General features: G+C 44.5%; 1 protein-coding gene across 3 annotated transcripts in view; it reads right to left on the bottom strand.

Annotated features, from left to right (window-relative positions):
- Nucleotides 1-334: 334 nt before the first annotated feature.
- Nucleotides 335-12,431, bottom strand: part of LOC110522974 (FRAS1-related extracellular matrix protein 1) — a 58,849-nt gene continuing 46,752 nt past the window's right edge. For 2 of the 3 annotated variants that reach the window (XM_036977891.1, XM_036977890.1), the window contains 11 exons: nucleotides 12,017-12,227; nucleotides 11,472-11,616; nucleotides 10,815-10,944; nucleotides 10,528-10,600; nucleotides 10,224-10,373; nucleotides 9,511-9,803; nucleotides 9,160-9,207; nucleotides 8,695-8,892; nucleotides 1,430-1,548; nucleotides 1,173-1,258; nucleotides 335-1,076 (listed from right to left, as the gene is read on the bottom strand). In XM_036977891.1, the coding sequence (XP_036833786.1) occupies nucleotides 859-1,076; nucleotides 1,173-1,258; nucleotides 1,430-1,548; nucleotides 8,695-8,892; nucleotides 9,160-9,207; nucleotides 9,511-9,803; nucleotides 10,224-10,373; nucleotides 10,528-10,600; nucleotides 10,815-10,944; nucleotides 11,472-11,616; nucleotides 12,017-12,227 (1,671 nt within the window). In that variant the 3' untranslated portion in view covers nucleotides 335-858. Of the gene's footprint in view, nucleotides 1,077-1,172; nucleotides 1,259-1,429; nucleotides 1,549-8,694; nucleotides 8,893-9,159; nucleotides 9,208-9,510; nucleotides 9,804-10,223; nucleotides 10,374-10,527; nucleotides 10,601-10,814; nucleotides 10,945-11,283; nucleotides 11,617-12,016; nucleotides 12,228-12,431 lie in introns of those variants that run through there. The other variant, XR_005051765.1, reaches the window with a different exon arrangement.

The following is a 12,431-nucleotide window of genomic DNA, read 5'->3' as shown; positions in this document are numbered from 1 at the left end:
AACACAGTAAATGAGAAGGGCCCATATAACTATATGGATATGCCTAAATGTTTGTATTTTTTTGTTAATCAAGTGGTTTGAGCATTTTAATTCAATCCACAAATGTCCCAAATCACAACACAACAGTCTTCTAAAACATTTGCATTCATTTCAAAATCAGTTTGGAATGCATCAAAACAAGCTTGGAATGCATCAAAACAAGCTTGGAATGCATCAAAACAAGCCTGGAATGCATCAAAACAAGCCTGGAATGCATCAAAACAAGCTTGGAATGCAACAGTAATGCACATAAATGCACAGAGTATGTTAGAATAGTAGCAATGGTGAAAACACATTTTAGAAGATTCAAGGTTTTTATTATGAACACATTTACAGAGCAGCTTCAAGGTAAACTGTAAATAATAATTTTTAGAACTGAAACCTTTCGGTGTTTGAACTGAAGTACAACGTAGTACAATGTAGTACTGCAGTAATTGAGTTCCTACACCCCCCCCCCCCCCTAGAATAGCACCCACTTACAGTATATGGCGTATCTTTTGTCTGAAGGGTAATGTAGTTACATTGACATTTTCCTCCATAAAATAACTCCATATTATATTTGGGTCTCACTTTATTTGGATAGTCCTTTACAGGTGATATTTTGATTCCCAGATGATGAATAAACTCTCTGTCGACATGCAATAACTAGTAGGTTTGCCATGTATCCTTCAACCACCCTGGAAAACCAGCTGACGCTATCAATGATTCAGCTTGTGCTGAGTTACTGTAGTTAAACATCTATAGCACACTACCCCAAATAAAATATTGCCAATATTTGTGTTGGTATTGCCCTTTAAGTGTGGTAATCCACATTCCTTTTCAGTGATTCTGTGCTGGCGATGAGCAAATGTATCTGCGTTCTGGTGCCGTGGTGCAGGTCATGGGTATCCATGTTTTCTGGCTTTGGGCTAACACACATGTGGATTTAGAGGCAGCACTCTCGGGCTGCTGCTCTTGGGCTCGGTCCCTCTTGAGTCTGGAGAATGACAGGGATCTGCCGTCCGTCCAGGTCCAATGTCCCGGGCTGCCTGACAGGCCTGTAAACATATGAAACAAGTATTCAGGAAAAATACAACTCTGTGTTCTGCTGTAAGATCATTTGCGAACAGAGAATGTAGCAATGTTCCCCTTACCGATCCAAAAGGCCTGTTTCCCAGCAAATTTCCATAACCAAGCCATGTCTTTTTTCGACTGGACACCTGTTAGATTGCTGTCAAACCTTAGAAAGAGCATTAAAAACAGAACATTAGTAGTTAATGCATAGGCGGATCACCTATCCTCCAGAACCAACAGAATGGCTAGAGTCTACTAAAGATATGCCTTATATAGCAGTAGCTTACTACTTTTAACCTGGGCCTATAAGTAGTAGATGTAATGTAGCTCCCCTTACAGTAAGGTGCAGGCCCGTTGAGCACTGCTCCAGCTGGCCACGCCAAGGCTCAGGATGTAGCAGTGCCTCCTGTAGTGGCTCCAACCCGTGGGGCAGGAAGTGCTCACTGACCTCCCAGCCTGGGCCATACAGGGAAGGAAAGAAAGAATGAATGAATGGATGTTCTAAACAGTGTTGTGTTCGAGACCGATTCAAGACCAGAGCAAATCAAGTCTGCATCAAGATCGGAGGCGGGGGAGAGACAGAGTCAAGACAGAGACCGGGAGGGTGGAGACCGAGTCAAGACAGAGACCGGGAGGGTGACAAGGTGTCCGAGACCGAGTCAAGAAAAATGGGTCCAATTCAAGACCATGATTGCAATTTTGCCAAATCACCACTGTAATAAGAGTTCAAAATGTCCAGTATTTCTGTGTTCATATTTCAGAACAACATATGGATTCTCTAGACATTCAGAATAGTTAAAAATGCATATGGAGGGTAAATAGAGCCACTCTACAAATTTTTACTAACCCAAACACAGAGGTGAACAAGGTGCTTTCTACACCTTCAGAGAAGGGCTAAGCATTTATACAATAATTATTATAATAATATACAAATTATGATAACTATATTGTTATTTTCAATGATGTTCTGATTTAATCTCTTCGGTTTTTGTTGGTTTAGGGTTAACATTCTCTATTGTACTACATGATTGATAGATCGTAATACATCCACTACACTACTTTGATACGCATCAGTATATGCAGTGCCCACTGAAAAAAAAAGTGGGTATACGATTTATACCTGCATATACCCTCCACTACAGCGGTATAGTGGAGGGTATACGCAGGTATAAATCGTATACCCACTTTTTTTTTTTCAGTGGGCACTGCATATGCTGATGCGTATCAAAGTAGTGTAGTGGATGTATTACGATTGATCAATTATGTAGTACAATAGAGAAATCATGTACAAAGTAGCCTACACAATTGCCATTTGTGTTTTAGAAAAAGTTCACCGCTACATGAGTGCGCTGGTATTACGGTTGCTGTCCTTCCAGAAACACAAACCTGTCACACACTGAAGGCCTATAGGTTCACCACTGAGCAAACATGTCTATAATAGATATCAAGGCTGTTAAAATATTCATGTTTCAAGAAAGGAGTGTACATATTTGGCCTGGCAAAGCGGTTTCGGCAAGAAATTCTGAATCCGAGACACTCAATATGTGGTCTCAAGACTGACCTACATAGGAATAGTTTATTTGATTATAACTACACTAAGACTCTTCTGGGCTTTGAGATTGCCAGTCAGTTCGTGTGTGTCCATCCAAAACATCCAACCAATGTTCCCTCAATTTTTTTCGGCACTGAGCAAATTTCAGGTTTACTGAGTGCAAACTTGACAATTGTGAAAATTCTGTGCAAGTTCCAGCGCACGTTTACTGTCGTTTACTGTGAACACTGAGTCTGTACCTGCTTTAAGTTACAGCTTCAGACAGTGGTCAAGTAGGCTACTGTGGCTATTTGATCATAATGTAGGTCAACCATTATCCTACCATCAAAAACAATGGGGAAAATGCATCCCATAACATGTTAACCTGGAAATAGCTGTTCTATCATTCAGCCTACAGTAGCAGCCAATATGTGGTGTTCAACGTAGGCTTGATATTAACCTGTTAATCAACTTGTCCTTCAGACAAGGTGACTGAAAATGTTGTTGTGTTGTTTGATGCAAGAAACCACTTTACAAAATAAAAGGTGTCTAGAAATGTACACGTTTTGTGCTCTTGTAGAAAGCAATCAGTCCCCTATTGCTGACTACAAATGATCTATAACTGGGCAAATAACTCACTAACAAGCAAAGGATATGATTTTTTTGCGTGCATACGTGGCTACATGCAGCTCTTGCTATGATCTCAAAACAAATCAAATCTAATTTTATTTGTCACATGCGCCGAATACAACAGGTGTGGTATACCTTACAGTGAGATGCTTACTTACAAGCCCTTAAACAAGAAAATACAACAAAAAAAGAAAGATACGAATAACAGATAATTAAAGAGCAACAGTAAATAACAATAGTGGGGCTATATACAGGGGGTACCGGTACAGAGTCAATGTGCAGGGGAACCGGTGTATACATAATAACAGAGAGTAGCAGCAGCGTTCCAGAGAGGTGATGAGCTGTTCAGGAGTCTTATGGTTTGGGGGTAGAAGCTATTTAGGAGCCTCTTGGACTTAGACATGGCGCTCCGGTACCGCTTGCAGTGAAAACAGTCTATGACTTGGGGGGCTGGAGTCTTTGACAATTTTTAGAGCCTTCCTCTGACACGGCCTGGTATAGAGGTCCTGGATGGCAGGAAGCTTGGCCCCGGTGATGTACTGGGCCGTACGCATTACCCTCTGCAGTGCCTTGCGGTCAGAGGCCAGGCAGTGATGCAACCCGTCAGGATGCTCTTGATGGTGCAGCTGTACAACCCTTTGAGGATCTGAGGACCCATACCAAATCTTTTCAGTCTCCTGAGGGGGAATAGGTTTTGTCATGCCCTCTTCACACCTGTTTTGGTGTGCATGGACCATGTTAGTTTGTTGGTGATGTGGACGCCAAGGTACTTGAAGCTCTCAACCTACTCTACAACAGTCCATCGATGAGAATGGGGGCGTGCTCGGTCCTCCTTTTCCTGTAGTCCACAATCCTCTTCTTTGTCTTGATCGCATTGAGGGAAAGGTTGTTGTCCTTGAACCACACAGTCTCATTGTTGTCGGTGATCAGGCCTACCACTGTTGTGTCATCGGCAAACTTAACGATGGTGTTGGAGTCGTGCCTGGCCGTGCAGTCATGAGTGAACAGGGAGTACAGGAAGGGACTAAGCATGCACCCCTGAGGACCCCCTGTGTTGAGGATCAGCATGGCAGATGTGTTGTTACCTACCCTTAGCACCTGGGGGTGGCCCATCAGGAAGTCCAGGAACCAGTTGCAGAGGGAGGTGTTCATTGATGAGCTTTGAGGGCACTATGGTGTTGAATGCTAAGCTGTAGTCAATGAATAGCATTCTCACATAGGTGTTCCTTTTGTCCAGGTGGGAAAGGGCAGTGTGGAGTGCAATAGAGATTGCATCATATGTGGATCCGTTGGGGCGGTATGCAAATTGGAGTGGGTCTAGGGTTTCTGGGATAATGGTGTTGATGTGAGCCATTATCGTCTTTTCAAAGCACTTCATGGCTGCAGACGTGAGTGCTATGGGTTGGTAGTCATTTAGGCAGGTTACCTTAGTGTTCTTGGGCACAGGGACTATGGTGGTCTGCTTGAAATATGTTGGTATTACAGACTCGGACAGGGAGAGGTTGAAAATATCAGTGAAGACACTTGCCAGTTGGTAAGCGCATGCTCAGAGTACACGTCCTGGTAATCCATCTGGCTCTGCGGCCTTGTGAATGTTGACCTGTTTAAAAGTCTTACTCACATTGGCTACAGAGAGCGTGATCACACAGTCGTCTGGAACAGCTGATGCTCTCATGCATGCTTCACTGTTATTTGCCTCAAAGCAAGCATAGAAGTAGTTTAGCTTGTCTGGTAGGCTCGTGTCAGTGGGCAGCTCGCGGCTGTGCTTCCCTCCGACGAGCGTTGGAGCCGGTGTAGTACGATTCAATCTTAGTCCTGTATTGACGCTTTGCCTGTTTGATGGTTCGTCGGAGGGCATAGGTGATTTCTTATAAGCGTCCGGGTTAGAGTCTCGTTCCTTGAAATCAGAAGCTCTACCCTTTAGCTCAGTGCGGATGTTGCCTGTAATCCATGGCTTCTGGTTGGGGTATGTACGTACGGTCACTGTGGGGATGACATCATTGATGCACTTACTGATGAAGTCAGTGACTGATGTGGTGTACTCATCAAAGCGATCGGAAGAATCCAAGAACATATTCCAATCTGTGCTAGCAAAACAGTCCTGTGGCTTAGCACCTGCATCATCTGACCACTTCCTTATTGAGTGAGTCAATGGTACTTCCTGCTTTAGTTTTTGCTTGTAAGTAGGAATCAGGAGGATAGAGTTATGGTCAGATTTGCCAAATGGAGGATGAGGGAGAGCTTTGTACGCATCTCTGAGTGTGGAGTAAAGGTGGTCTAGAGTTTTTTTCCCCTCTGGTTGCACATTTAACATGCTGGTAGAAATGAGGTAAAATGGATTTAAGTTTTCCTGCATTAAAGTCCCCGGCCACCAGGAGCGCCGCCTCTGGATGATCATTTTCTTGTTTGCGTATGGCCTTATACAGCTCGTTGAGTGCTGCTTTAGTGCCAGCATCGGTTTGTGGTGGTAAATACATAGCTACAAAAAATATAGATGAAAACTCTCTTAGTAAATAGTGTGGTCTACAGCTTATCATGAGATACTGTGGGATACAGCTTACCTCGAGACTTCCTTAATATTCGATTTCGTGCACCAGCTGTTATTTACAAATAGACACAGACCGCCACCCCTTGTCTTACCGGAGGCAGCTGTTCTATCTTGCTGATTCACCGAAAACCCAGCCAGCTGTATGCTATAAATGTCATCATTCAGCCACGACTCTGTGAAACATAAGACATTACAGTTCTTAATGTCCGGTTGGTACGATAGGCTTGATCGGAACATCCATTTTATTATCCAATGATTGCACGTTGGCTAATAGGACTGATGGTAGAGGGGGATTACTCACTCGCAGTCGGATCCTTACAAGGCACCCCGACCTACGTCCCCGATATCTCCATCTCTTCTTCATGCGAATGACGGGATTTGGGTCTTGTCGGGTGTCTGAAGTAAATTTTTAGCTTCCGACTTGTTAAAGAAACGAATCTCCGTCCAGTACGATGTGAGTAATCGCTATCCTGATATCCAGAAGCTCTTTTCAGTCATAAGAGACGGTGGCAGAAACATTATGTACAAAATAAGTTCCAAATGACGTGGAAAAACACACAATAGGTTAGGAGCCCGTAAAACGTCAGCCATCTCCTCCGGCGCCGTCTATCCATCTATTAGTAGCGGTGCGTGGGTAAAATTACTGGGGAAGCCAAGCCATCCACCACGCCAAATAAAAGCCATATTACAACCTGTGTTGTGAAAATTGTGTTGTTTGCTCAAAAAAATCGGTTAATTCATATGCTTTGCGACCGTGATGTATAAGCCTAAAGGCCGAGACAATAAGAATACACAGTGGCAGAATACATTAAACCACACCTTTGTTTTGCCACAAAACCCAGATAGCGACCTCTGTCCAGTGAAGTCCACAAAGCATATTGCATGTACAGTAACAGACAGTTAGTTACATGACCTACAGCGTGGTCAAGCAAGTTAATGTTTCCCACATTTTCGGACCCCTAAACAACTATTGATTTAAAACCACAGAGGGTAACCGCAAGTCGCAAAGAAAACAAGAGCGGCCTCCACTATTCCAGCGCCATTTCAACATTATCAAATCACCTCAGCTTAGTCCAACACAGTGACAAATTAAAAGATACCAAAAACTATTTAGTCCAATCAACGTAAGCTAAATATTATGTGGCTGTCCAGGTTCTGATTTCTGTGTGCGTGTGTGTGTGTGTGTGTGTGCGTGTGTGTGTGTGTGTGTGTGCATTCGTGCAAGTAGAAAAACATGTTGACTCACCCTACCTGTAGAGAAAAGCCAATGCCATCCTCCTCTCTTTCATGTTGATGAAATGGTATATCACTCTGTCAAACACTACACACTTTTAGTTTTTGTTGTCCTAGGCTACCTGGTTAAAATGTTTGCTCTCTAGCCTAAATTCCAGTCATAGGCAACCTTAGCTAGTTAACATTAGCCTTCTACATCTAGCTACATATTAAACTTCCATCCTCCCAGTGTATGAGTGTATGAATTAATGGTTGGATCAGAATTGACGTTATCATCATTGTCCAGTACGGAGAATTAAGTAAATCCATGAGTCCAAATCCCTATCTCCATCCATGGCTAATTTAGGAAAGAGACAATAGCTACAAGATGCTACAATTCAAGTTTTTCTGTCAATGACTTATGCTCTCAAAAGGATTTGATAGGAGAATCGCCAAATCCAAGCTGGATTCCCATGTCACTTTTTTTAGGTGCACCAGGACCATTCCCCAGTTGCGCTCGCTTAGTTTAGCTCAATGTTGATTGGCTCATTTTGCCTACTTTTTTTTGTCAAAGGAGGCCAGATGCTTGCTGGCTTCCCTTGCGTTCAATGCTAGGGGCGGCAACAATGTCATACTCATTTGGACCAGACAACATCAGATAGATGGCCTACACGTAGAGAGACAGAGGGGGGCGCTGTTTCGCTCGCTCGGATGCTTTCTCCTGTGAGATACATTCAATCTCATTGACAGAAAAACTTGAATTGTAGCAAAAAAGAAATGATTTAATGTTTAAAAAAAGTCATTGTTGGTAAAAAAAAAATTGGGAAGCCTGGCTTCCCTTGGCATCCATGAATACACACCACTGCCAATACATGATTACCGCATATTGGCTTTACATGAATTGCCCTGCATGTATTGTTGTTCAGGCCATTTAAAAACATAAATGTTTCAAATTTGAGGTAGGCTATATGATTACACTAGTAATAGATCCGTTATTGTACACAGCTGAGTGAGCATACATTTAAATAATTTGCTTTTTATTTTATTGGGCTGATGGTGCCTGCATCAGATGGTCAGTCTCAGCGGAGGGAGAGAGCAGCAGACTGAGGGTCTGTCTCTCAACGTCCCTCCTCTCTCCCTTTCCTCCACTGACACTGACCAAAAAGGGGCACAGTCTTCCAGCTGATGGCAAAACTCGAGTCACACCACATTACTATTGCCTCATGCACAAATTCATGTCGTTACTCACATGAACAGAGAAAGTGAAATATTTATAATATAATCAAGTGCACTTGATTTGCTCTCTGGGTCCTGCGCGAAGGAAGAGTTTGAACCTTCAGACACATGAAATGGTTCAAAATGGCAATCGTTCACATATCCGGTTTGCAGGGCCAGGGCAGCTGACTTGGGTGCACCTACCGTCAGCAGCCTGAGAAAAATTGTTTAAAAAATAGGAACACAATGCTTTATCGTTGTTTTTTAACTGAAATGTTTGGCGATCGACTAGGAATGCCTTTAAATACGATCGACCAGGTTGGGTGACCACTGCTCTAGAAAGTTTAGTGAAGTTCAATCTTGTGCTTCTCTCTGTGGGCTAATATTTCTGGGCAGCAGTCCTGGGGAGCTGCATGGCAGGACTAGTACCCCACTAGCTCCCCTTTAGTTAAAACAATGCCCTCACCTTGCGCTGTCGACCAGCCTTGTGTTGTTTGGGCGAGGGTACAGGGGCATCATCCCGGGGGGCATCCCCCACCCTCACCTCCCTGTGGCCAGACCAGCTCCAGATGGGGATCACCTGGAGGTCCGGGTGCACCTGGGGGATGGGCTCTGGAATCGGCAGCCTCCTTTCCTCTAGTCTCAGTGGGGTGAGTGCATGGAACTAGTGGAGAGTGGGGACACAATAAAATGTGACACACGGTGACACATATATACAGTCAACTCCCTGATAAATGCAACAGCTTGACCCTGTTTGAGGCAATGAGAACTAAACCAGAGCACGCCGTTATCATGAGAAATTCAAAACAATGTTCAGACATTTGGACTGGAAAGGTATATTGCTCTTAGGTAGCGAGTGCAATTATCAGGAGTGGACTGACCGCTCTCATTCCAAAGTTGTGAGTTTTACAGTATATGGAAAAGTCTTTACCGTCCAGACTTTCTCTTCACTCTTTCTCCTGACACCTGCATGAAGGACCTAGAATCACAAAGGAGAGACATAGCTAACATGCAGTATAGATGCTGGCACTATTCATAAAACCACTAGGTTGAATTTGACATATTCCCTTCAGGAGAAATTCCACAACCAATCAATGGTAAATTGCAAGTTTACGCCTGGCTTCGACAACTCTCTTCCGCAGACATCATTTGAATATCAATAAACTGCCAAAGCTTAACATCAGTTTCTCAAAAAATAAATGCTAAAAGTCAACATTGTGTTGTTGATTGTAATCGTTGTGCTGGGCTCCAATCAAGTACTTGGTGAAACTCGGAGGCTCACCGTGCGACTGTTGCTGTTACTGTTGCTGCTGCTCTGCAGTCTGAGTTGTCTGGTGGCCTGGCTGTGAAACGGAGTAGCCTGATCCTGGGGCTCCCCCTCTCCATCCCCATAGTCAAGGAAGGGCCTCCGGTTGGGCACGTCCCCCCTTGGTGGATGGGGGCGGCCCTCCCACAGCAGGTCTGTTTCAATGTCAGTGACGTGCTCCTCTAGCTGTGGGGACTGGGGGACGTGAGCGGTTGAAGGTACTCCTTTTTCATCTGCCTCAGCCCTCAGGTCCTCTGGGTCACACATTCCTGTAGAGAGAGAATGCGAGACAGAGCGACAGCGAAACCAGGGTCATGTTCATTAGGGCACACAACGGAAAACATTTCAAACTGTTTTGCAGTGTAAAATAAAAATGAGCGTTTCTTATTGGACAATTCCACGTAGTTCCTTCCTGTTTCAGTCTGCTTTCTTCCGTTCGGCGCTTAATGAACATGACCCTGGATTGGGCACATTCAGGTCGGGCCTCCTTGTCATAAGGAATCTCAGACATCACACATGCATGACATTTAAAAACCACTCTGCATGAGTATATCAAATGTCCTAATTAACCATAGGCAACATGCACCCTCTGCTGCCTAGGAAGGCTTACAGCAAGTCCGAGTACAGAGCATCAGAACGCAGCCCTCAACTGTATTATATAACCAATCACTGAATCATTCTTAACTCGCCTCCTCTAGGATCCACTATCTCCACACTGGCTGAGTTCCTCTGACCCAGAACAGTGTTCTTGGGGCCATTCAGAATCACTGTGAACGTCTCATGGTTTTCTTCCAGGCCGTCGTCTTTCAGGTAAATGTTCCAGGTTTTCACGCTGACTCCTAATCAGTCATATAGGGAGAGAGAAGAGGAGGTAGCCATATCAACTAATAACATTATTATAGGTATATCAACTAAACCCCCCCCCCCCCCCCCCCCCACACACACACACACAGGAGCAGGGTTGGCCACTCTTTGATGTGGATCATCACAGACCTGGATCGAACTGGATCAGACTTGCCGTGCTGTGGGTGAAATCTTTCCCCACCTTGGCAGTACCATCTTCCACCTGAAAACAGAGAAAGAGGGGTTGACATTCTTCGACTTAGATTCAAGTCCCATTCAATTCAACGTATACAACTGTGCCACCAGACATTGTTTTTCAAGGTCAATTCAATATGAGTGAGTAGGACTGTTAACCCTTGACCCTAGCTGCTCTAGTCCACAGCTTGGCTGTTCAGTTGACTGGTGTGAGTTGTGTTCAGGACACCACTCTACTGCACCTGAATAGCAATGTAGGCCGGGTCCATGCTTTTCCCACTGCGCGTCAGCTGCACCTGCAGCATGCCTGCGTTCTCACACACCCGGTAACACGTAGCCGACAGCTCCACCCGAGACCACGTCAGCTGCAGTCTGCAAGACAGGCCACAGGTGCGGTCAAGAGTGAACAGGAGAGGTCAAGCGTGGCTAGACTCCTCTTTATTTTATCCTCGTTCCATCTGTATGTGCTTCAGCCAACTCTGAGTATCATTGTCATACCATTGACAATACAGTATGTACAGACCTGGGAACCGTTTCTTTTTTTTTTTTACATGGCATCAGTCATGACATTTGGGAAGATTCTAAGCTGTGTGTGAATCGGTCTATTGTACCCACTATAACTGTGCATAGAAATTGCCCACCTCCAAATGTATCTATGTAGTATAAAGCAGTGTCTCTCAACCTTTTTTGTATCGTGAACTGTTTACTTACCAGCCCTTTCCCAAAAATGCAGAATTAAAAAGTATGAAAATATTTGATTAAATTGTTTTATTTTTTATTATATCGCAATAAAATAACAATAACGAGGCTATATACACGAAGTACCGGTACCGAGTCAATGTGCAGGGTTACGAGGTAGTTGAGGGTAATACTGTATGTACCAATGGAATAAAGCCTACATTTCCGGCAGCATGGTGTTTCCCGCGGGGTCAGTGAGACGGAACTCAAAGCTGTCCCCTGTCACCTCCATGTCGGTGGGGATGACATAGAGCACGGCGCGCTGCTCCAAATCCCTCTGGGTGAAGCGTCCTTTGATGTACGCCCCTAGGCAAACACAAAGAACGGGGGAAAAGCTGTCACCACACTGCACAGTGCCCACATCAACTACAGAACACTTTACTATAACCCGGATGTATTCACTACTACTCAAGCTCATTTCCTGTCAGGTACTGTACTTTCAAATGGCACCAATACGTGCTTTGTATCCACAAGACTGTAACATGTACTATACACCTTTCTTGAAGGTACAATCTAGATATTTGACTGAACACACAATATCCTCAAAACCTACCACCTCTCACTCAACATACCCAGGTAAGTATATTAAGTTCATTTCAAGTAAAACATTTTTTTTTTAAATGTAATCACCAAAAATGGAAGTAATTAATCTAATTTCCCCTCTGTTTATCTATAAAGTTGATACAATTCGAAGAAAAGGAGCTACCGGTGAGGGAGTTCTCTAGGTAGCCGAAGTGAGGCGGCCGTGTGATGGTGAACTCCAGTTCCTGGGCGGGACTGTCGGGGTCAGAGGCCTGGAGGTCACGTGACGTGATGTAGATGCCTTGCTTGTCCCCTGGTCCCTCTGAGAGGTTCTCCACTGTACTGGGGATCCTCTTGGTCACCAGGCTGGGGGGATTCCTGTCCACATGCTCCACCTAGAGGTGGACAAGGTCGTGCTCATTAGCAGAGAGAACAGTCTATGACTTGGGTGGCTGGAGTCTTTGACAATTTCTAGGGCCTTCCTCTGACACGCCTGGTATAGAGGTCATGTATGGCAGGATGTACTGGGCCGTACGCACTACCCTCTGTAGCTCCTTGCGGTCGGATGCCGAGCAGATGCCGTACCAAGCAGTGATACA

The sequence above is a fragment of the Oncorhynchus mykiss genome, chromosome 5 (assembly GCF_013265735.2).
Source record: "Oncorhynchus mykiss isolate Arlee chromosome 5, USDA_OmykA_1.1, whole genome shotgun sequence".
NCBI lineage: Eukaryota > Metazoa > Chordata > Actinopteri > Salmoniformes > Salmonidae > Oncorhynchus > Oncorhynchus mykiss.
Note: the sequence above shows the minus strand (reverse complement) of the source record. Positions and strands in the feature narration are given on the sequence as shown.